The sequence below is a fragment of the Penicillium odoratum genome (assembly GCF_028828045.1).
Source record: "Penicillium odoratum strain IBT 22623 chromosome Unknown utg000001l_segment0_segment0, whole genome shotgun sequence".
Taxonomy (NCBI): domain Eukaryota; kingdom Fungi; phylum Ascomycota; class Eurotiomycetes; order Eurotiales; family Aspergillaceae; genus Penicillium; species Penicillium odoratum.
In genome coordinates, this window is record NW_026643143.1 from 3,574,132 (window position 1) to 3,598,191 (window position 24,060).

Consider the following 24,060-nt stretch of genomic DNA (forward strand, 5'->3'; position numbering starts at 1 on the left):
TCCCCGTTTTAGCCCGTTACACCAGCTCGCGTGCCTCCCCTCCCCCAGGTCTTGGCTGATGGGGCATCCTCCACCCGAGCCCACGGGCCAATCCGACCCCGACCATGCAGACGTCATTGAACTCCCAACAGCAGATATACTTAGCGATAGCGATAGCAATTCCGATGACGAGACGACGGCTCTGAACAATGAAAATAGTATTCGACGCCTTCCACCCCCGATCCACACAGAACATCGTCGCTTTCCGTCTATCGATGAAAGCAACGCAGACCATGTCACCCTCCCTGAGCCAGAGCAGGAGATAGCGGAAGAAAAACCGGTGACATGGAGCTCGCTGCCAAAGAAAGGCCAACTGGCTATCTTGACTATGGCACGGCTTTCTGAGCCGCTCACTCAGACCTCGTTGCAGGCATACATGTTCTACCAGCTCAAGTCGTTTGATCCATCGTTACCAGACTCGACCATCTCAGCGCAGGCTGGTATGCTACAAGGTAGCTTCACCGCTGCTCAGTTCCTTACTGCGGTTTGGTGGGGTCGGCTGGCCGATGCAGAGTGGATGGGCCGTAAGAAAGTTCTCTTGATCGGTCTGTTTGGTACTTGTATCTCGGCGCTTGGATTCGGCTTTTCCAGGACATTTACCACTGCGATAATATTCCGTACACTGGGTGGTATGCTGAACAGCAACCAGGGCGTTATGCGCACGATGATCTCTGAGATTATCGCCGAGAAAAAGTATGTTTACTACCTGTATCTGATGATGTCCACGCTAATATGCCGATCAGGTACCAATCACGGGCGTTTCTCCTTCTCCCCATGTGCTTCAATATTGGGGTTATCATAGGCCCCGTATTAGGAGGAACATTGGCAGACCCTGTCAAGAGTCTGCCTTGGCTCTTTGGTCCTGGATCTTTGTTCGGGGGTGAGAACGGCGTATGGTGGATGAAGCACTGGCCTTATGCACTGCCTAATCTACTGAGTGCTTGTTTCATATTCATGTCCTCCCTTGCGATTTTCTTTGGTTTGGATGAGGTATGTGATTTACCAAGCATTCTATGTGGCACCTGCTAATAAAGAATAGTCCCATGAAATCACACGTCACCGCAAAGACTGGGGCCGCGTACTTGGAAAGAGAATAGTCCGCGCGTTCACTCGGCGCCCCTTACACTACAGCCCGCTTACCCGCTCCGGGCACGATGCTACCATGTATATGGATGAAAACAGGGAGATGTCAGCGCCATCAAGTCCAGTCCGTACCCGCAACCCGCGACTGCCGGCTCCGCGCAAACGGGCAGGGTTCCGGCAAATCTTCTCTCGCAATGTCCTCCTCACTCTCCTGACTCATTTCCTACTCGCATTCCATACAAGTGCATTCAACTCCATGACATTTGTGTTCCTGCCTACTCCCCGTGCCCCGGAGGACTCCCGAACGGGCTTCTTTCACTTCAGTGGAGGACTAGGTCTGCCATCTGCCCGGGTGGGTCTCGCCACCGCAATCATCGGCTTCATCGGTCTTCCCTTACAGATATTCCTATATCCTCGCATTCAAGGAAAACTGGGAACACTCACATCGTTCCGTGCCTTCCTTCCCCTCTCTCCCTTGGCTTATTTATTGATGCCTTTCCTTGTTATTCTTCCTCGCGTCCCCTACATTGTCTGGCCATCTTTTACTTTTGTGGTGTCTTTACAAGTCATTTCTCGCACGTTCGTGTTACCCGCTGCGATCATTCTTGTCAACAATTGCGTGACCGACTCCACTGTTCTGGGGACAGTACATGGTGTCGCGCAAAGTATCTCCAGTGCCGCTCGTACCTTGGGCCCGCTCTTTGGTGGATGGGGTCTTGGCCTGGGACTTATGCACAACATGGTTGGAGCTGTTTGGTGGGCTTTGGCTGTGGAGGCTTTGATTGGATATATGGTGCTATGGACCATATATGAAGGCAAGGGAATTGAACGGCCCAAGCCTCCAGTGGACGAGGCAGAGGAAGAGGAGCGATGATTTTATCCTGGACAAATTAAGAAAAGCTATTGCCATACTCTTCATGTTTACATTTTGATCTCTTGCCGGGCTCAATTTCCTAAGTTGGACATGTGATATTTGACGATACAAATGAGATAGCTGGTCTTCTCAACTACCCATATTAAAACCACTCGAATGCTTGACAAAGCAGCACCTTACACTCACAGCCATTCTTATTTACTCCAAGTCGTTTCTCTGTGTATTTGAAATTGAGCTATGCCATTTGAAAGCCCTCCATCGCAGGATTTATAATCCTTGAATTCATTTCAAATCATCAACTAATCATTTATTCATATATCATTAGCTTAAGACAGTAAGCAATGCAGATTCCATCCTGTTGTTCCCCATTTAAACAACATTCATCCGGGTTCCTAAAACGAGGGTGCAAGAAAAGCTCTCAAGGCAAGTGTAACATCCCCATCACTAGCTCTTAGCAGATCTGTTGCCTTATTTTTTGACAGTTCCAACTGATTGACCTATCAAAAGAAACTTATTAGTCCCGCCTACACAAATACCAATGTCCGTCCGTACACATACCAGAAACGTGACATCCGCCGCCGAGATCTTGACCACCTTCTTCTTCACTTCCACTCCATTATTCAGGGCCGTGCCCGGATGCTTTTCTCCCGCTCCGTGTCCTGAAGCGATCTCAAGTCGACTCATAGCCCTACCTAGAGCTTCTTGGTCCGCACTGGATGGACCCCTTGTGGGGCTTGCTGTGGCGCCGATTTCATTGGAGTGGAGGGAGGAGAGAGCGGCGGCTGCGCTGCGGTCATCGGCGTTGGCTGGATGTGAGTTATCCAGACCTTCGTGATCTGCACTTGCAGATGGAATAGGGTCGGACATCGTAGATGATTGTGGAGCTACCGTGAGCTTGAAGTGCAATGTTGTGGTAGACAAAGCTCACTGATAAGAGACGATAACGAATGACATAATTTGTTGCCTTTTTAATCAGGTATCAACTTGACTCACCGAGCATCCGAGAATAAGCGCTTTTGTTGAAAACTTTAGGTATTTGTGGTCGCATTTTCTTTTCTTTGTTGCTTTTCAGTTGTTGATATCTTGAATCTTCTCTCTAAACTAATTGGTCTGAGCGCTATCCGATACTTCTTGACATTGCTGCTTGCTTGGCTTATTGACCCTGTCCCACCCTGTTTAAGTGGGGTTATCGGCCACACCGGCATTATGGCGGATTGGAACCCCAGCTGTACGTGACTAATCTTGATGGGTGTATTGTGCGTCAAATTGAGGTTGTTTGCTGATCAATTCCAGCTTGGACTACTAAGCCCATCAAGCAAGATGTGGTGTATGAAGATATAAAGGGCGTCAAGGACGCGCTTGAGAAATTGCAGAAGTTACCACCGCTAGTTACCACGCAGGAGGTGTGCAGATGTCCGAATTCATTTATCAACAATTTGAATGCTAACAAAGATCAAGATCAATAATCTCAAGACTAGCTTGAAAAATGTCGCTTTGGGAAAAGCATTTGTCTTGCAGGGAGGTATGTTTCCAACCCTTCCAGGCTATGTGCATATCTAATCGAAGTATGCAGGCGACTGTGCGGAGCTGTTTGACTACTGCAACCAGGAAATGATCGAAGCTAAAGTCAAGCTGCTGTTACAAATGAGTTTGGTCCTTATCTGGGGTATTGACGACTCTGCGAAAACCCTCTCCAGCAAGATTCTAATATTGGCACAGGAGCAAACAAACCCGTCATTCGTATTGCTCGAATTGCTGGCCAATTTGCTAAGTTCGTCATCTACATCACCATTGTTTATTAAAACTAAAAACTCATCATTCTTAGGCCACGCTCAAGCCCTACAGAAATGGTCAATGGAGTGGAGATGCCCTCCTTTCGGGGTGACAATATCAATGGCTTCGATGCAAATGTCGCGTCCCGACAACCCGACCCATCTCGATTGGTCTCCGCATACTTCCACTCTGCTGCAACACTTAACTACCTACGCGCCTCTCTCTCGTCAGGCCTAGCAGACCTGCACTCCCCATTGGACTGGGGTCTCGGTCACGTCATCACCCCCTCTATAAAAGAGCAATACAGCAAGACTGTGAGCGCCGTCAAGGATGCACTTAGATTCATGCGTACAGTCGGCATCGACAAAGACCGTGGCGTCGAGACAGCAGACATTTTCACCAGCCACGAAGGTCTATCTCTAGAATACGAGCAGACACTCACAAGACTCCTCCGCAACCCCACTGACCGAAAACACACCGGCACAACCACCCACCAGCCAACTTCTAACTTCTACGCAACCTCTGCCCATTTCTTGTGGATAGGTGACCGAACCCGCCAGCTGGACGGAGCTCATGTGGAATTCTTCCGCGGAATCGCCAATCCTATTGGCATCAAGATCGGGCCCAGCATGGCAGCAGACGACCTAGTCCAGCTCCTGGACGTCGTGAACCCAACTCGGGAAATCGGGAAGGTCACCCTGATCTCGCGGTATGGTGCGGATAAGATTTCCAAGTTCCTACCTGGTCATATTGCTGCTGTGCAGGCTTCGGGCCATGTACCCGTCTGGCAATGTGATCCCATGCATGGGAATACGCAGAGCACGCCGTCAGGTGTCAAGACTAGACATTTTACTGACATTCTAGCGGAGCTACGGCAGGCCTTGGAGATTCATCGTGCGTCTGGGTCATTCCTTGGTGGTATGCATCTTGAATTAACTGGAGAGGCTGTTACGGAGTGTGTTGGTGGTGCGGCTGGGTTGACGGAGGATGGGCTAAGTGAGCGATACACCACGTTTTGCGATCCGCGTTTGAATGAGAAGCAGGCTCTTGAGCTCGCCTTCCTTGTCGCAGGCTTCTATCGGGAGGAGGAAGAAGATTAAAAAGTTCATTGTAGTGCACGACCTGGGTCAGCAGGTATCTCGGGTCTGTGAAAATGCCATTTTGGATTCTTCACTATTTGCTTATGAAGACTCGAAGTCACTTGCCAAGTCTCTCCCTCATAACTCCCCTAATACCTCCGAGCCTTATTCTCTTTACAAGGACTCTAAGCTCTTTTCTGTGTTACACACTAATAATCATGTATCTCTTTATTAAGACCAAGGCAAAACCAAGCAGATAATAGAACACTGATATCACGTACTTGAAAAACTAATCCCAAGTAGGAAGTAGGGTGTACAAGAGAGATTTAGAGTGAACAAAATAGCAATTCCTCAAGCCTAGTACACCAATTTCATTATCGCAATCAACCAAGAGATGAAAAGAAAACGCCCGTCAAGAAATGCCCCATATGTACAGTGGAGACAAAATGTATTTACAATGTTCGTGAAAAATATCATCGTGCAAGCGGGCTTGCAACAGCAGGTTTGTGGAAAAGACTCTTGCGCCGCGCCGCCTCCATACGAGCGCGTTGCTGACGTCTAGCATCCTGGTCGTCTTCTTCTTCGAAACTCAGTGCCGGCTTGCTCTCTGGGAACAAGCCACGGCCACTCTGCTTTGGTGGACACGATTGCTGGACCAGTTTGGTGCGGTTGGAGAGGAAGTATGGGGTGGCTGGAGACATGCCAATGGCATCCAGGTTGGAGAAGTTGTAGCCCGGTGTTTGTGGGACGTGGGAGCGGTAAGACTGTTGAGTGGGCGTAGATGGTTCAACGACGGGAGTTGGGGGTGTTATCTTGCGGAAGCCTTCGATGGCACCACGGTCGGCACCGCAGCGACGTCCGCTAGCAGAGGGTGTTGAAGGCTCGGCGACTCGAACAAGCGTGCCGTTGACGTTGCTCAACGCACGGGGCTCCATGCTCTTGCGACGTTTAGCACCACCTCGGGGGATAATGGACCGGTCGATGGCGTAGGGGGTCTCGTCGACCCATTTGCCTTCTCGCTCGCAGCTAGAAAGGTTTAGTAAATGAAAATGCACAGCTCGGACAGCAACTTACTCAAGAACCCAACCAACGCCCACGCACTTCACCAGGCCGGCGGCTTGCTTGACCTTCTCCAAAGTTCGAAGACCACCATCCTTATAGACCACATGAGTGATGCCAACCTTGGCCACCGAGTGGCTGGGGTCTACTCCATCAACAGGGGACATGCTAGTCCTGGGGTTCCAAGACCACGACTTAAAGCAACGGGCACCCATCTGTTGCAAAAGCTCAATGAAGATACCAGAGGCATCTTCACCTTCAGTAGTATGAACATCGACGTACACCACTGCGCCACGAAGGGCTTGCTTTTTGGGGCTTGCTTTCCGACGAGGAGTCTGGCCGGGACTGCTCACGACGGAAGGACTTCTTGGCGGAGCCATAGATGAAACTCTTGCGCTAGATCGCCGAGCTTCGCTGCAACGACGTTTCGGACTGGGGCTTCGGGGGACCTGGATCTCCTTTCTAGGGGAAAGGTCGGGGGCGCTGTTTTTGCGAGGGGGGAAGATGGAGTTTCGAATCCGTGACGAGGATCGGGAGGGGGATGTGTTAGAGAGTGAAAGACCGCGCTTGCGAGGAATTTTCAAAGGAGAAGCCTCTCCCTCTCCTTTCAAAGGCACCTTAGACACCGTGTGGAAGGTGCGAAGGTGCTCGGGAACCGCTTTCATCGGGGTGGCTGGCAGGAGGGAAGGGGCTGGCAGATTTTCTTTGTCCTCTTCCGAAAAGTTTTGTTTGTGATCATCAATTGACTTATTGGGCAGGCTCTCACGAGGGCGAAGATGCTCAGGGATGATGGGCTCAAGGTCTTCGAAAATATCACTTCTACTGGGTGAATTAATCATTTCATCGTCTTCCTGAGCGGAAGAAGACTTTTCAGGCGAGTGAGGTCCAGATGTCAAGAAACTATCTTCGTTATAGTCTCGTAGAGGCAGCTCCGAGAAAAGACGCGGCGTAGTTGCAAGAGAGCGACGCGAGAGATCAGGGTATGGAATATCGCCTTCGTCCGGAATGTGGGGCTGGGCAGATCGTTCCAACGGGCCAACAAGAGAAAACACACCTCGGCGACGTGGACGTGCTGGTCTCTCCTGGGATGGAGTATTGGTTTCCCAGCGGCCGAGCTTGCTTGCTAGTGGCGTGAAGCCCAGGTTAACGTTGAAGCCAGATCGTCGCCTTCGAACACTCGGCGAACCAGAGAAGCTCAGTGGAGCGGGAGTAGGAATTTCCGATTGGGTTGTTTCCATGGGGCTGTTCACTATATCCATACGCTCATGGGTGTTGTTGATCTCGAAAAATGGGGTGCGAGAAGTGGCACTTTCCAGCAGAGACAAAGGAGTAGCCTGGCGTGCTGGAGTCGATGCCCGCGGAGTAGCCGATCCCATCCTGGAAAGTGGGCTTTCTTCGCGGTTCCTCATTTCGTACGGTGATTGAGGTGGGGGGACTGCAAGAGTCGCTTCAGATGGTATAGCAGTGGGCTCATCATCAACTACTTCATCCTCTTCGCTTTCAGCTTCTTGTTCCTCATATGTGCTGTGTACAACGCTGCCAGATTCTTCAACATCGTTTTCTTCATAATCATCTTCAATGCTCTCAACTTCGTAGTTTCGAACGGGTGTCGGGGATTCAGGCTGTTGGAGGGCAGAGTCCTGGAAGATAGCCAAATCAAGTGGTGACTCCGAGGAGTTACCACGAACCGAATACTCAACTTCATTTGCAGGTGAAGGAGCTAGCTCAAGGATGGGTTCAAAAGATTGTTCCACAAAATCGTCTGCCAATTCATCGTCCCCGTCGCTCTCGTCCTCATGGACCGAGTCGATATCAGAATAGGCATTAGGCTCAGTGATATCCTCTGTGGGAAGATTCCTAAAGGACTCCTGCAGGTCTTCCATGGTGTTGAAGCATATGGTTCCGAAGTCATCTGGCTCGCGACGAATTTCCTCCTGCAGCTCTTCGATCTTCTCGTCAATATCCACCTCCTCCGCGTCACTTATCACAGACTCGACATCCTCAGCTTCTTCTACTTGTGGTTCAGGTATTTTCTCGGTATCAAGAACTTGTTGAGGTGAGGGAGACTGCGTTGGAGTTCTGCTTGAAGATTGCAACTCAATGCCAAAGATATCACGAGCAACCTCCTCCACCATCTCAAGATCCTCGTCTACAACCGGCTCTTCTTCTTCTTGGTAGGAAGACAGGCGCTTGTTGGTTGAGCTAAAGAGAGGCGCTCTGACGGTGCTATCGCCAGATGGTGTGGTCGACTCGTTCACGGAGGATTCAGCAGAGAAAATAGAGCCTTTGAAAGGGGAGGGAATTCTTTTAGCAGGGCTTTGGATGAAAGAGGAGCGAGCAGGAAACGACGGAGTCGTGGTCTTGCTTGGCAATTGGGAAAAAGAGGCACCCAAATGAGCCTTTCGTGGGGACATCCTCAGAGGGGAGGGTGGTCTGTGAGAGAGATCAAAGGCTGGCGCAGTGTCTGATACATCACGGAAGAGGCCCTTTCGTGCGGACATCTTCAGAGGTGAGGATGCGCCATGGGATAGGTCAAAAGTAGGGGCAGTGTCCGAATCATCACGGAACAGAGAACCGCGGTTCGGTGTGTTTCTGAATGAGAATCGGAATGGTGACGACTGCTCTGGTCGTCGAGCAGGGCTGGACATGAAAACTGAATCGCTGAATTCCATAGCCTTTCCAGGCGGAAGCGCCAGGTGGTCATTGTCTGTGACGGTGTGTTGACTGCGGTTGGGAGTGAAGTTGATTTTTCGGACTGGTGAGCTTAAACCAGTTGTTGATGATCCGTGTTTTGGTGTAGGGAGCTTTGGTTCACCATTCTCGTCGATGAGACTTGAAGCTTTCTTAGGGGTGAAATTGATTTTGCGCACAGGGGAGCTCAGGTTGGCGGGTTCCGATGCATGCTTGACAGGGGAATGAATGATCAGCTTGACGGGACTCTTGATATTGTCCTTGACTGCGCTCAATTCATCCTCTTCGCCATCAGAGCTGGCATAAGCCGAAAGCGACTTGGCCACCTGTTTATCCTTCTTAGGTGACAGCGGTTTTGTGGCATTCTTCTTGGCTGCAGGCTTGCGCCCACGGCCAGTTGCTATGGCTTTGCGCATCGGTGTAGCTCTCAGACCAGCCTTGCCCGCAGCCCCCTTTGCAGAAGCCTTCTTGCGTCCTACGGGCGCTGCTGGCTCTTCGACATCCTCCTCAGAATCCGATACATCTTCAAAAGTGACGGTCTTCTTCTTTGCAGGGCCACGCAGTAGGTTGGAACGCATGGTTGTTGAATTGGTCGCAATGAGAATGTTCTTGGTGCCTGTGTCCTCAACGGACGCCTGAGCCTCGGCCACTGCTCGGGTCGTCTTACGCGTCGTTGTAGTGGCCTTGGTTGTGGCCGCCTTTGGTCGGCCCCGCGGCTTGGGAGCGCTCTCAACCTTGGCGGGGGGATCTACCTGGGTTTTCTTCGGTCTTCCAACGCGTTTCTTCGGCTCGACATTGCTTGTCGCTTGGGCATGAGGTTGTTCGGAAGCAGCCGGTGTCACGTTCCTTCCTCTGGATGCAGCAGTGGCTCCAGTCGCAGAGCGTGCAGGTCTACCTTGCGGGCGAGCGACCTGCGCTGGCTCCTTCATCATCATTCCTAGCTCATCATCTGTGTCGTCCGAGTCATATTGCGGCGCGGTCGCTTTGACGGGGGCTCGTTTCCTGACTTCTGCAGTTTTTGCTTTGGCCGTTTTGTTCAATGTCGTTCGAGGCGCTGCCCGAGCTCCCCGTTTGGCGGGGGACGGTGGGAGAACGGCCGCGCGTGCCATTTTGGCGATGTTATTCTTTCGAAATTCGTGTCGCGCGTCAAGGCTGTCTATGGTCGGTTAATGTTGTCGGTACCAACCTGCGCGCATGGCGGGTTCTGTCTCAAGTAGTCACGGGTGGCGGGTAAAGTGCGGAATGCATTAAGCTGCAATGCAAAATATACGGTGGAGCGTGTTTGGTTGAAGCTTGGTGAACTCGCGTGGTTTCCATGGTAACGGGTCACCTGATGATCGACAACAAGGGATCAATAACTATATTCTGCAATAAACAACCCTTCAATGTTGACATTGGGAGTCTATAATCAATAATTGAATACATTCAAATATTGAGAGTGCATGTTAAGCTATCTACATATGAACTGGCTTTCTCCTTCTCGTTTGTTTTTACAAGTATCTAATCTAAAAGGGATTCGTGTCAATATTGAACCCAGCGCTGGTCTCCTTGACCTGGCTATATATGTTTCCGAACACACGCCCGTGTACTACCACGACATCCAAATGCACAGGTGGATGTTTTCAAGAATTTTTGGAAGTCTCAAGGATCCTTTTGACAGGAATGTCTATTCCAGGGCAACTCAGACAGCATAGATAAGAATAGGATGGAACAAAAAAAACCCAACAGATGATCACATTTCAAGATCAGTTGCAGATGAGATTTGGGAGGCCTCAAGATTCAGGGAAGATCACTGCCGTCACCCGTAGACTATAAATACTCCGAAAGGTAGTGATAGAGCGATAACAGGTACCTACCTAATTAGGTAGCAGCTGGTGCCACCCAGTAAGCACTGTAACACTAGAGGATGACCCGCATAGATAAGCGGGAAAGAAGGGTATTCTCAACATTATCGAGGGTGTAACATCGGGAGTCCCCCTTATCAGTTCTGACCGTTTAGCGCTTACTGGCCACTTCAAATGATACCAACATTTGAATGTACATACAACCTGACCATCAAATATCAGAATATGACTTGTATACGGCTTTGTCAATGTCCAATGTTACATCAGGTTTCACCCTCAATTGAATGGTTAATCAACTCCCCCGGTTTCACCCCCGCACTTCTAAGCCATGTGAGTGCGCACGACCCCACTCGCACCATGAAGTTACATCCCTGAAACGCCCATCTACCACCAGTCCATCTGAGATGGAGCTTCCCATGTGCCGAGTGGAGAACGGCCCCAGGGCTTTCCACTTGGAATAAATCAGGCGACCAATGATCGCCAATTAGCATTTGGGCTGAGCTTACGGCTTATCAGCTACTCTTGCCGGACCGTAAGATTAGCCTTTCCGTCGGTCAATTTACACATTCTGATTGGCTAAAGTATTGATGCTGGTTCACCAGGTCCAGGATCTGGTAAAGTTCTAGTTCTTTAAAGCTCCTTTCCCCCCCCCGCTTTCTTTTTCCTTTTTCTCACTTGAGAAGTTGTGAGGCTAGCACTATGACTACGGAAAATAAATCTATTGGCGTTGAAGCCATGGCTGATGAGCATGATCATGATCAAAGTACTGTCGCCGAGGTCCCGGATCTGCCTCAGGGGTGGATGTACAGACATCGACGGATATTTGGTCTCAATATCCCGTGGTATGCATCGCCAAGAGTTCAGTTGGTAATGGTCGCATTCGTGTGTTTTATGTGCCCGGGTATGTTTAATGCGCTCGGTGGAATGGGTGGTGGTGGAAAGACAGATGCGACTTTGGCGGATAACATGGTGAGTCGCGTGATCATAACCTCAAGCTACTACTGACTAGTCACTAATGGAATTAGAACACCGCTCTTTATAGTACCTTTGCAGTCTTCGGTATCTTTGGTGGCACATTCATCAACAGGCTCGGAGTTAAATGGACCCTCGCATTTGGAGGTACCGGATACTGCCTCTACGCAATTAGTCTGCTAGTCTCCCTCTACCACAATGTGGAGGGATTCAACATTTTCGCCGGTGCCTGGCTCGGTATCTGTGCTGGTCTTCTCTGGACCGCACAGGGAACCATCATGATTTCCTACCCAACGGAGGAAAAAAAGGGAACATACTTCGCCTGGTTCTGGGGCATCTTCAACATGGGCGCCGTGATTGGTAGCTTGGTAGGCGAACCCATATCTTCAGTATGATTGTTTCTAATCTAAGCTATTGGTAGATCCCCCTCGGCCAAAATATGAACGTCAAAACAAACTCCACCGTGTCCCCAGGAACCTACATCGGCTTCATTGTCCTCATGTTTATCGGCGCTCTCCTAGCCCTCTGCCTCTGTAACGCAAACGACATCGTCCGCCCAGACGGCACCCGCGTCATTCTGATGAAGAACCCAAGCTGGCAATCCGAGCTAATCGGACTCTGGGAAACCCTTCGCTTCGAGCCCTTCGTCATCCTCTTATTCCCCATGTTCTTCTCCTCCAATTGGTTCTACGTCTACCAACAGAACGGCATGAACAGCGCACATTTCGATACGCGCACAAAGGCACTGAACAATCTCCTCTACTACCTTGCTCAAATCATCGCTGCCGCTATTTGGGGTGTGCTCCTCGATAGCCAGCGTGTGAAGCGGTCGCTTCGCGCAAAGCTAACTTGGGCGGTGCTTTTCGTGTTGACCATGGTGATCTGGGGTGGTGGGTATGCCTATGAGAAGACCTATACCAGAGAGTCTGTGAATACGAAGCTGAACCCCGACTTTACACCAACGGATTGGACGACGCACGGATATGTCGGTCCCATGTTCTTGTATATCTTTTACGGGTTTTATGATGCAGCTTGGCAGGCCAGTCTCTACTGGTAAGTACTAGCATATCACAGTGTATTCTATGAATTACGACTAATATAATGACAGGCTCATGGGTGCGCTTTCGAACTCTGGTCGCCGTTCGGCGAACTATGTTGGATTCTACAAGGGCATTCAGTCCGTCGGCGCTGCGGTCGTTAACAATCTCGATTCGCGCAAGCTTTCCTACAAGAAGGAATTCATCAGTAACTGGGTCCTTCTCTCTGCGTCGCTCGTTGTCGCTGCTCCTGTTATCTTCTTGAAGATTCGGGATCATGTTGATGTGGAGGAGGACCTCGCTGGTACTGACGAGACTCTTGCGGATGTTTTGCCCGCGGATCATCCCGAAAAAGTCGGGGCTTGATTTTAATCATTTTTAGATAATTTGGCATTGGACACGAAGTGATGAATGATAAATGTATGGATATAGGAGGCTCTGGGTAATAAGGTTGTGGTTTGATGTCTGATTGGTATCTGCAGTATAGAAGAGCTACGGGTTATACATTATGAATTCACTTATTTTGGATAAATGAGGTATACTTTCAAGTTAAAGGATACTTAAGTACTCGTCACTGGCATGAAAAAATCTTTTGAAATTTGTTTATGGGTATATGTCACTGCACAGAGCCTGGCACCTCACTCGAGGCACCTAGGCCTCACAGATTATGGTTCAAATATTCGTACATCGAAAACCCGTAATTCATGGCGCGAATTCGCAAGATCCACATGATAAAAATGGAAGCAATAGAAAAATGGTGATTTAAAGTTAAAGCTTCAAGTCCAACTACACCATGGTGAAGAGGGCCGCCACACTGGCCGCGACAACAGTTGAAAGCACGGTAGGCATAAACATGCCAGCGTCCGAAGATGACAGAAGATCCACCGGCTCGAATGTGTTAGGAGTGGTGGAATTGGTGGTTCCGTTCCAGCAGTAGTCGGTGAAGCACTGGGTACAGATCTCAGGGAGATCGGTGTTTGTGCGCTCGAAAGAGCGGCTCAGGATAGCACAGCCAACACAGGCAGTGAAGTTACCGTCAAGGGTACCGTTGCCCATGGTGACAACCTCGTAACCGTTGGTAATGATGTTGTCACGCTGCCAATCCTCGTAAGTCATCTGGTAGGTAGAGGTGTTGGACTGAGAGCTGTAAGGGGTGTTGGCGAGGTAGACAACGATAGGGGCTGGGCCGGTGATGTTGGAGCTGTTGCAGCCGAAGAAAGTAGGGCGGGTGTTCAGGCCCAGGTTGATAAAGGTGTTCTGGTCGGGAATGGCGGGGAAAGCGGTGCCGTTGCCGATTCCTGAGACGTTCAGGCTGCGCTCGTAGGTGGCCACGAGGGAGGTTCCGTTGGGCCAGTAGTAGTCTGTGTCAGCGGAGGAGTCAATAGCGAAAATGACGTCGACAGCGCGAGCAGGCTGGATGAGCGGGTGCAGAGGAATGTTTTGTCCATCCTCACCACCGTCGGTAATGTCCAGTGCATCTCCCAAGGCCAGGGAGTCGTCGTTCCATCCGTAGAATGGGTTGGGCTCGTACGAAGCGATATCGTCGTCTGAGCTGTCAAACTTGGCGAAAAGGTCCTTCAAGATGTCCTCTGCCCACTCGGTGATCTTTGATGAGTTACTACCCAGCTCGGTGATGGCCTCATTGAAGAGGGTGGAGGAAGTTCCAATAATGAAGCCCGCGTTGTCGTATCCACGGACACAGGTCTCGTTGCTGGAGATAGAACCATTCTCAAACCGAGAACCGATGTACTCAAGAGGTGCGAATGCATAAAGGGTTGGGTCGAAAGTACCAAATTCCCAAGGGTTGAATTCGAACACAGTCGAGTAGGAAGAAGCAATAATTTCGCCAGGGGTACGGCTGTCGGCAACAACCAGTGGCATTGGGTAGTCACCATCGATGAACGCTTGGGTCTTCGCAATAGACGACCAAGTGTAGTCTAAACCTCCGTTACTGGCATTGAACATCTGGAAAGCCAGAGCACGGCCCCTGCGATAAAAATCAGCATTGTTCCGACAATTATCTTCATCTGGAAATGAGATACATACCAAACATCGGTAAGAGAGGTATCGTAACCTGCATTCTTCTTGTCCTCAACAGCCTCCGCCAAATCCTTGAAGTAATCCGCCGTATCTAAAATCTGAAGACCACCAGTATCCGGGCCCTCGAAAATATTATTTCCGAGCTGCCATACCTCACCACTGGAGTAAGTCTGCAAGTCCGCAATGGACGTGAAGTTGTTGATATAGATCGAACCAACCAACCAACTACCACCACTCAGACCAGCAACATAAGTAGCTGCCTGCAGCAAACCACCTAGGTGACCCGAGGCAGTGGAGTTAGTCACACGGCTATCAAACGCCTTGATACCACCAGCACCGTTCAACATAGCACGGTAACCACCACCAGAAGCCGCGATAGCGATATTGGGAAGGTTCGACACATTCGAGGAGTGCTTGTCAATGTATGCGCCGACATCGTAGTCACCAACAGAGACGTGGTCGAAAAAGTTCTTCATAGGGGTAATAGTCTTGTTGCGACGGACCTCGAGCCAAGAGGTCTCATTGGTAGAAAGCTTCGCGGCACTGCGAACAGTCGGCCGACTGGCCGGGCAGCTCACATTGGTCGGAGTATATCCATTAGGAGCATTGGGGAGAGCGCGACGAATAAGATCAGCTACGACAGCGGCACTTTCTTGTTCGAAGTCTGTGCTTGGTGCAGCATTGACGGCTAAGATCGCGTTTGGTTAGCAATTGCTGGGTATGACGTGTGGAATTTTTGTAGCTGATATGCTACCGCGGGAAGGTGGAAAGGCGGAAAGGTGGATTGGATATACGTACCAGGCAGAGCACCCAGCGCCAAAGAGCTGATTAATGTAGACACTTTCATGGTGAATCGTTGACAACCTCAAAAGTTGCAATGATCTAGGGGGTAAAGCCAGGGGCTTGAATTTATTTATGCTCCGGGGAAGCCGGAAGGCCAACCAAGCGGAGCCCCCAATATTTGGGAGCTATTGCGGTATGTCCATTGCAGTAGTGCCTTGTTAAGCGAATCATGAAATGGGGCATCTGAGCATAGTGGAGAACTGGTGGAACTAGTGATGTCAATCCCGGTCGGAATCGAACTCTGCATTTCCCTCTCGATTTACGGCCCCCGAGAATCTACCGAGAATAGACATTTTTGGTTCAATTCCATTTTAGGCCGACAAGGCTGAAGTGGAAAGTTGCAAGAGAAGTCCGTGGGATTTGTGGGTTCCACAGGCTGTAGAGGCTTCAAAGGGCCAATTGGCTCCAACATCATTGAATGAAGTCAACACTAGCAAAATGTGTCCAAGCCACGATGTGGCATAAGCTGTGCAAATCCAGAGAGAACAAACCCAAATAATTCATTAAATTGTGGCGCAGGTTTATACAAACTAGTTTATCTCTCGTAGTTCTATCTCTGATTCGTCCAGGGAGAACGGATAGGTCGATCCACCAGAGACCCTAGCAAAATGAACCGAAGGATTTAGTGGATAAAGTGGGGGTAAAAGAAATGAGCCACACCGAACTATCCGAGAAAATTCTATATCTTTATCCGTAACCGAGTACGGAGTACGGAGTACATCATCCAGGCAACTACATTAAAGTGCATTCGGGGCGATGCACTAGGGCCTGATCGGGTATACGTTTCGATTGTTTAGGCATCCAGCTGCTTATACTCCGTACAGGGATCCACGGTGTAGTCCCACTGAATTCACATTGTAGGCGCCTTACATCTCAGGCATCAATAATACAATTGTTGTCATCCCGATTCAGACTAGCCTGGTATGACCATAGCCTCTTGTCACCCCGTGATCTGTTTTGCTCCTCTGCTACATATTGCGTAGGTTCTCTTCTGAGTGTTCCATAGTGTGACCTCAACAGGGATGCGTGGTCTTTTCACCTACTACTTTAGCTTCAGCTTCCACTCAGATTCAGCATTGTACAGCCTTGAGACAAAGCACGTGCAGAGATGGAGTCTTTTGTGTATATAGAGATGAGGCGGCTGAAGGCATACAAAGAGAAATGCTCTATTCGTTTTTGTTTGAAGAAATAACAGATATGTAATAGTAGATATCATCTGTGTCCGTTGATATTGGTTTTCTTTCCTCAGTCATCAAGAAGTACGTAAGGACAGTTGTAGTGCTCTAACTCTCAATGTGGAAACCAGGTAGATAGAATAGGAAATATCACAAATGATACGACGATCAATTCGATACCAAATCAGGAGTTATAAGGATCGTCGTGATTGGGACCCATTGGGACCCCACGGCGCTCTTGAACGGCCCGAAAGATCGACATCGTCGTGGGGCTACAGGATCTCTGTCAACATTCCCTCAAGACGTGGCGGGCGAGGCAATCACCTAATTTGGATATTACTTTTATTGAAATTACGTGTCAGAGACCATCAATCAATTAAGTAGTGATAAAATGAAAGCATACAGTCATGCCACATCTACAGTAATATCAAAAGAAAAAGGAACAAACTTAGTACTAGATCCTGTTCAGCTATCAGCCCTTCACGGGACCAATTTCTGCGGCCTCCAGAGTACCAATGGCAGCCTTCTCGTCGGCAATAACACGACCCTCGGGTAAGTTGTTGAGCTCGTCTTCCTCCTTGTCCAGGCTCCAGAACGACCACATGAGTCCCACACCACCAAAGGCGGCCAACACGGCGAAGATACCGTAGTTCCAGATAAGGAGCGGATCGGCAGAGAGTGGGTTCAGTGCCTCGGCGATAGCAGCGGAGATGGCATTGGTGAAGAGCGAAATAGCCTGAATTAGGGAACGCATGCCACGAGGAGCTTTTGAGTAAGCGTACTCGAGGGAGGTAATTGAGGCAAAGATCTCGGAGAAGGCAATGAGAACATAAGCGCCCGTTTGAATCCACACATTCAGAGGAGCAGGGCGAACAGTGCCATCATCTGTGTAGCAGTTGTTGGCTTGGTAGCCACAAGGCGAGGTCTTGTAGATGTAGTACTGGACGACTGCGGACCAGACCATGGCTAGCGCAGCGAGCATGAAACCGACGAAAATTTTCTTGATGGCTGTGAATCTGAAGCCCATCTTCCGGAGACCGGGATAGATGAAGGCATCACAGATGGGGATGAAGATGATCAAGGCGAAGGGATCCAGATTGTTGACCACGTCGTTGGGCACGCCGTGTAGGGTCATGGTGCTGGCCTGCGCAGTCAGGTTGTTGGTCAGCTGGCCATATGCCAGCCAGTACAGTGGGTACCAGCAGAAGACGGCACAGGCGGCGAAACCACGGCGCACCTCGTCGACCCAGGCATCGTCGAAGGTCATCCACTTAGGGCGCAGGTGTGGTGGGATGTTGGATGGCTTGGCGCATTCCCAGAGGGTGCCGTCGTGGGTGCGTTTCCAGAACTTCACGGGGTTCCAGTGCCAGCGGTCCTTGAGAGCGAACAGGAGAGTCTGCACTGCTTTGGAGGTGACTGAGCCCTGGGGAGGAGACTGGCGGTAACGCTTGCGTCCCCACCACATCACGAAAGGAGTAGTCAGGAACATGAGGGTGGGAAGCAAGAATGCCAACCAGAAACCAACGTATTTCTCTGCGTACGCCATTCCAATTTGACCGATCAAAGCACCAATGTTGATGAACAGATAGAAGTAGTGGTAGATTCGGCTCTGAGTGATTGTGGGGTCGACAATGACACGCTCGCCTGATGGCAGAACACGCACTTTGAGGTTCACCACAGGGATCTGTTCGACAACAAGTGCCGAGATATTGGGCTTAAAACCACCAGTACCCAGACCCATAATGATGACACCCAGCATGAAGACAGCGAAGCAGGCCGTTGTGTCTGTGATTACCGTTGGAACGGCAGAAACGACCAGAATGATGTGGCCAATGATGGCAATACCGATAGACCAGCAGATGGTCTTGTATCGGCCCCAGTACTCATCGGCGATGTAAGCACTAAGCAGTGGAACACAGTAGCACCAGAAAGTATTAAAGGTGTTGACACCGTTGGCAGTCTGGACACCCTTTCCCAAAGCTCCAGAAACACCTTGAGAAGTTCCACCACCTGCGCCAGTCCAATGGTTTGAGCCGGCAGGGCCGTTGATCTGGGGAAGTGCGTGGTTCACGAAGTTTGAGTCTGTCATCTTGTTAGAATCAGAGTTATATTGGATGATTGATCTTCACATACACAAAATTTGAGTTCCATAGTAGGAGAATCGCTCGCACAACTCGACAAAGGCGACCGTATAGACAGCCCAAGGAATCGGGGCTGAGATACGTCGTAGAGCATCTGGGCCATCCAGTTCTTCCGAGGTTGGGTCTTCATCGCCAATTTGCAGGTTGTATGCCGCTGAGACGAGGCTCTTCTCAGGCTTGTGGGGGTCGATGGCCTCAGTTTTTGCGACGGCCTTTTCCTGACTACCCTCGTGGATCTCCATGGAGCCAGATGAACGGGATACCTCTAAATCCGCCATGATGCAGGACGAACGAAGATGCTAGCACCCAGGACAGAGGAAACAGTGAGGGGAATATGTTAAAAGATCAACAGTTGAGGGGCAAACGGAACACAAACAGGGGGGTGATCGTCCTTATACATGTACTTACTGCCTCGGACCAGACCGAATGAGAATACAAGGACAAATATCCATTACTATTGGCTTCCGCATGCCAAGATGTTTAATTTTCCTATCTGTTGACACCATGAGGTGCTAGTTTTTTAGTGGCACGAATCCACGCTATACTGGCTTATTATTGGAGACATTCCGCCACCAAGAAGTAAACACTAATCATATTTGGACTAGTTCATGTAACCCGAGCCACGTTAGTGTGACTTCAACATGCAATTCCTTGTGAGTGGTCGCGATAAAAGCTCAAAGATATCGAATGCCAAGACAGCCCCCGCAAGAGAAGCTTAGCCTAGACCTGGGGTCCTGCTGTCGTGGGACCATCTAATACATTCAATGCCGAAAGCTTCCTACTCTAGTTCAAATTTCTACGAAATAACCTCTAGGAAAGTCGAGGCCGAGTACGAGAAAGACAAAATCCTTGGCTACAAGTGAGGACTTGGGTCAGGACATGGAACTCCGACGGAGAGAGAAAACCCACGGACAGCCCGCGTCTTGGTCTTGGTCTTGGCACTTCTTATCAGAAATGAAAATCTTGGCATCTTGTGATCACTGATTGGTTCATTAGTTCGTCTTGGCATCGCCTATCGGGGGGGGATTCTGGAATTTCAATCGAAAGGTCGGTGTTGCCGAAACAGGGATTTCTGTTTCAAATCCTGACGGAGGCCAAAGCCAACAGATTTATCATTTATATCATCCAATCAAGATTGCTCTTTATTGCAGTTCATCTTTGTTAGTGGCGCCCATACATAGCTACTACCCCTGTTAAACCAAAAGTTTGCCTTGTGGCAAATCCTTATCTGTGCCTCAAGACTGGTCATGCTACTTGACTGGTGCAAAATCCCACTCCCTTGCTAGTACCACCTGCGCTTGATGTATTTTGGCATCCTCGGCGTCATCAAAGTGCTTGTGAGCTGACAACTGCCCGGTCTTGTCGGGCCGCTGGAAGTAGGGTGAGTCCACCTCGCATTGCGTGTATTCCTCGGGTAATTTGCCCTCGTATAAGAAAGCTCTCACGTGTTTCGCAATGCACACAGACGGTACTGCAACAGAGCAATGTCCGTATGCCTTGAGCTCGACAATCTGCGAGCCCTCAAATGCCTCGTTCGCTGACCGCGCGGATACACGTGGGCACACGGGGTCATAAGTCGTTGAGAGAATCAGTAGTGGGTGCGCCGTTTTAACACCTTTGCGCGGCACATAAGAATGTGTCTTAGGTACAGCCCAGTGCTGCCGAGCGTGGTAACCTTTGATCTGCGAACCGCCGAACATGCTTAGGTTGAACAAGGGCACGATCTCATCCAGGAACGCCTGTCTGTCCCTAGGCCAGTGGTCTGGGCCACTCAGACCGTCGTTGAGGGTAATAAAATCATTTCCTTCATGATGCGTTGCCCGAGTTTCTTCAATCCCATATGCTAAAAATGCAGCTGTAGCATTTCCTTGGATGAGTTTGTATATATTATCTGCGAGGGTCGTCCAAGTCGGAGGTTTGTATAGGGCTTCGAAAAACCCATTATACCAGACCTTCCCATAGTCAAGCAAGCCATAAAGGGAGTTGTCAATGTACACACTGACAGGCTGCTTTTTAAGCGCATCTAGGTATGAGAGCACCGTATCACGTAATTTATCCTTGGATGTAGCCAACGAGGCCAGGGGACAATTTCCTGCTCCCGCCTTGATACACTCATCAAAGAAGCCATCGAGCACTTTGTCCGTATCAACCAACGACTCTGCTTCAAAAAGATCTTCGTACCATTCAAATTGATTCGCAATCCCATCAATGATAACACGCTTCGATCGCTCGGGAAACAACGTTGCATATGTCTGACCCAGTAGACTGCCATAACTGAATCCCCAGTAGATCATGTCCTTCTGACCCAGAGCATCAAGAATGCTGTTCATGTCGGCAGCTGTCTGAGGGGTATTGAGATATTTGGCATATTCGCCCATCGTCTCAGGACATGCCTTGGCAAAGTTCTGCGCCCACGCATAGACCTCAGGGCTATCACCCTGTAAATCCAGAGATCGAACGCGGGACAATTCCTGCCGGGTCTTCTCGTCGGGGTAGCAAGAGGCGGTTGGCGTGGAGCTGTTAATCCCGCGAGGATCAAACGAGAGCAGGTGGAAACCTTCGCCGATAATGGCCTTTAGTTGCTCGCCTCTGCGGTAGAGGAATTCAAAGCCGCTGCCCCCGGGACCACCAGGGTTCAGAAGGAGGTTTTGGGTCGCGTTGCTGCCTCGCATGCGAATGAGAGGGATGGTAAAGCTCTTTGTTCCGGAATTCTCCGGATTGAATTGGTCCATGGGGACATCAACAGTACTGCATTCTAGGGAACTGCCCTCAAAATCCCCGCAGGACTCCCAGCTGATATTCTCCCCATTGTATCTGAAGGCCCTTGGTTTATGAGTCGGTGATAAACTGCTCAACAAGCGATCGGAAACAATGTAGAAGCACAATATGATGGACGCAATGATGACGCAGGATTTGAAACGTGAATCTCTTTTTCGATGATTTCGGGTCCAATCTCCAAGTAAATGCTTCTCATCCATGATGAAGCTGCTGTTGGGGTGTATAATAGAGAGCCTTTAAGGAGATCAATTGGTGCAAGTGTTAAATTGTAGAAGAGTCCTTATCATAGTCAAAATCACATGATAGCCAAAAGTACTTCCCCGCATTAGGCAGAAGTATCACACCAGTTTGAACTTGATAAGACCTCATCAAGCCGAGAAAGAATCAATTAGATTTCTTGCCTCTCCTACTCGATTTTTGTAAAGTAAAGGGTGATTTTATAAGCACTTGAGCCGACATCCAAAGTGATGCGTATGCCCTAATGCTATATAAGCAAAGACATCTTATAATCATGCAACTTAACACGGTCACCATTAGATTCAGAAATATCAGGATCGCAGAAGCTCAATACGCCCACCTCCATACTCACTGCACAGACCGCAAGGAACGCCGCAAAGGCCATTTGTACATGTACAGCCAGCAGTACCACTACAACCACCGCAAGCAGGAGGACATGGTCCACCGTTTCCACAACCACAATCGATAATGCATCCACCAAAACCAGTACAACCTTCAACGCATCCATTTTCACATTTAGGTATCCCCTGACATATTCCAAAAGTGCAAGTTGTCCCTGGCGAGCACACATTCCCACAGGCTCCGCAGTTTTCGAAATCAAATGCCGTCTCGGTGCACTTTCCATTGCATAGCTTTTTACTTGGAGAGCTCCTAAATGGGCCACAGGTATAACATGGGCCTTTTTCTTCTAGAGCTGGAAGTACACAGGTGAGCTCTGGGCTTGGGTAATTTTGCTCACACCATGTATTGCACTCTTCCAGCTTGTTCACGCTGCTTTGTGACCGAACAAGGGAGACTAGACATTAGATCGTATCAGATCCCATCTGATAGGCTACTTTGATAATGGCCTTACCCAGTGAAAACACGATGACCGTGATTCCGCGCATTTTGTTCAATGTATGGAAGTAAACTCGAAAAGGTTTGATTTATTTAAAATTAGCATTAGGACCTGTATAAATGTTTCAAGTGACCTGACAGGAGTGGCTCGGTCTGTCAGGGCCAATAACTGATCTAGTCAGTACTCATGACGTAAAATATGGAGATTAAATTCTCCTTCCAATATACTTATTGTCGTATCCGTAATAATTGCTCTTTAGACGAGAATAGATTTTCAAAACCATTGCCATCTCAATATATGGAGATTTTGCCCCCCTGGTGGCGACAACCTCGTATGGTCGGCTCGAACCATCCTCTGACGACAACTTCAAAACTGGATCCAACGCAACTCCAAATCAGGATCATAGTGAGATAAACTGAATCAGTCGTTTACCCGATGCCTCATGGAAGACATATTTAGAACTATGTGACTGGAAATAACTCTACATGTGTCCTGTATACCATTGGGTAAGCATTAAATATAAAATTTGTGGGTCTTTTGGTTTTCCAATATTAGATTCTTTGCATCATTCTATGTTGAAATCTTGTAACGACCTGCCCATGTGACATCGTGACATCGTGAGCAGTCTTGGTTTTCCAGCGCACCACGTATATTAGACGAGAGTACCGGGCGCAGGTCAATGACTTCACCACAGTAGCAGCGCAATTCCTGCCATTGGCCGCCTTTCTTAACCAGCACTGGAGCGATGTAGAGCCTTTTTTTGGCCAGGTCTGGTGATTCAAATACATCGTGAACAAAATAAATTTCACCCCTTGCATGGCGACACACCTAGCCCCAATAGCCTTGCCAAGACTGGTAGCAATCGCTAAACAGTATAAACGATTGGCCATCCAACACTGTCTCGCAAACCTACAGTGACGCCAGATCCGGTCGCTTACTTAGGGGCCCGAGCGATGGATCTCACTGATTGGATGAGCTCTCCGCATCTTCCCCATACTGTTCGCGCGCCAGGCTCATGGGTCGTCCCAGATAATTGCTCTGGGAAGGATCCCTGGTGCCGGAATTATGTGGTGTCGTGGCAGACATCATGGACTTGGGAGCCCGAGAGAGTACTTGGTCGGCGTGGAATGCGTCAGGTTTAGATGCAAAATTGTGTACGTAGGGATATGCTGTAGAGATCCTACTGAAACCGGAAGGCAAAGTTGTTGAACTCACGATGATGCGAACACGTTGTCTGTGAATCGAAACAGGAAATGATCACTGCTGATGCCGGCAAATGACCTGTGGAGCCCGATCTACAGTACCATGTAAAGTAAGTGGAGAGAGTGGGTCAAATCATAAGTATTGGAAGTTGCATATTAACTCGAGCGATCGATTAGTCTAATGAACATCATTTTGAAAGGATTTCAATAAAACACAAGGAAAAATTCGCTGATCATCAGGACAAGCATGCGACAAATCAAAGTCCAAAATTAACGCTCTGCTGATCCGAGACATGATAATGAAATATTAGAGGCCAGTTTATAACGCCATGCAATGGAAGACCTATACAAGGTT

General features: G+C 49.3%; 9 protein-coding genes across 9 annotated transcripts; 3 read left to right on the plus strand and 6 right to left on the minus strand.

Moving 5' to 3' along the window:
- Positions 1-58: 58 nt before the first annotated feature.
- N7520_001358 (putative MFS multidrug transporter) lies at positions 59-1,996 on the plus strand (the record flags this gene model as incomplete). The annotated part of the gene is made up of 3 exons (XM_057135293.1): positions 59-732; positions 783-1,029; positions 1,079-1,996. 3 exons carry the CDS (start codon positions 59-61, stop codon positions 1,994-1,996), a joined length of 1,839 nt encoding a protein of 612 aa, XP_057001229.1.
- A 392-nt stretch (positions 1,997-2,388) lies between these two features.
- On the minus strand, positions 2,389-2,863 carry N7520_001359 (huntingtin-interacting protein K; the record flags this gene model as incomplete). The annotated part of the gene is made up of 2 exons (XM_057135294.1): positions 2,389-2,493; positions 2,555-2,863. The coding sequence occupies 2 exons, from the start codon at positions 2,861-2,863 to the stop codon at positions 2,389-2,391; spliced, it is 414 nt and encodes a 137-aa protein (XP_057001230.1).
- A 339-nt stretch (positions 2,864-3,202) lies between these two features.
- On the plus strand, positions 3,203-4,869 carry N7520_001360 (3-deoxy-7-phosphoheptulonate synthase class II; the record flags this gene model as incomplete). Its single annotated transcript, XM_057135295.1, has 5 exons — positions 3,203-3,224; positions 3,290-3,399; positions 3,455-3,518; positions 3,570-3,767; positions 3,842-4,869. 5 exons carry the CDS (start codon positions 3,203-3,205, stop codon positions 4,867-4,869), a joined length of 1,422 nt encoding a protein of 473 aa, XP_057001231.1.
- Positions 4,870-5,321: 452 nt separating this feature from the next.
- On the minus strand, positions 5,322-9,707 carry N7520_001361 (uncharacterized protein; the record flags this gene model as incomplete). Its single annotated transcript, XM_057135296.1, has 2 exons — positions 5,322-5,874; positions 5,923-9,707. 2 exons carry the CDS (start codon positions 9,705-9,707, stop codon positions 5,322-5,324), a joined length of 4,338 nt encoding a protein of 1,445 aa, XP_057001232.1.
- Positions 9,708-11,177: 1,470 nt separating this feature from the next.
- Positions 11,178-12,817, plus strand: N7520_001362 (DUF895 domain membrane protein; the record flags this gene model as incomplete). The annotated part of the gene is made up of 4 exons (XM_057135297.1): positions 11,178-11,411; positions 11,468-11,782; positions 11,836-12,467; positions 12,523-12,817. The coding sequence occupies 4 exons, from the start codon at positions 11,178-11,180 to the stop codon at positions 12,815-12,817; spliced, it is 1,476 nt and encodes a 491-aa protein (XP_057001233.1).
- Positions 12,818-13,237: 420 nt separating this feature from the next.
- On the minus strand, positions 13,238-15,338 carry N7520_001363 (uncharacterized protein; the record flags this gene model as incomplete). Its single annotated transcript, XM_057135298.1, has 3 exons — positions 13,238-14,438; positions 14,498-15,179; positions 15,290-15,338. 3 exons carry the CDS (start codon positions 15,336-15,338, stop codon positions 13,238-13,240), a joined length of 1,932 nt encoding a protein of 643 aa, XP_057001234.1.
- A 1,643-nt stretch (positions 15,339-16,981) lies between these two features.
- N7520_001364 (uncharacterized protein) lies at positions 16,982-18,928 on the minus strand (the record flags this gene model as incomplete). The annotated part of the gene is made up of 2 exons (XM_057135299.1): positions 16,982-18,591; positions 18,643-18,928. The coding sequence occupies 2 exons, from the start codon at positions 18,926-18,928 to the stop codon at positions 16,982-16,984; spliced, it is 1,896 nt and encodes a 631-aa protein (XP_057001235.1).
- Positions 18,929-19,900: 972 nt separating this feature from the next.
- N7520_001365 (alpha/beta hydrolase) lies at positions 19,901-21,628 on the minus strand (the record flags this gene model as incomplete). Its single annotated transcript, XM_057135300.1, has 1 exon — positions 19,901-21,628. The coding sequence occupies one exon, from the start codon at positions 21,626-21,628 to the stop codon at positions 19,901-19,903; it is 1,728 nt and encodes a 575-aa protein (XP_057001236.1).
- A 284-nt stretch (positions 21,629-21,912) lies between these two features.
- Positions 21,913-22,173, minus strand: N7520_001366 (uncharacterized protein; the record flags this gene model as incomplete). The annotated part of the gene is made up of 1 exon (XM_057135301.1): positions 21,913-22,173. One exon carries the CDS (start codon positions 22,171-22,173, stop codon positions 21,913-21,915), a length of 261 nt encoding a protein of 86 aa, XP_057001237.1.
- Positions 22,174-24,060: the final 1,887 nt, after the last annotated feature.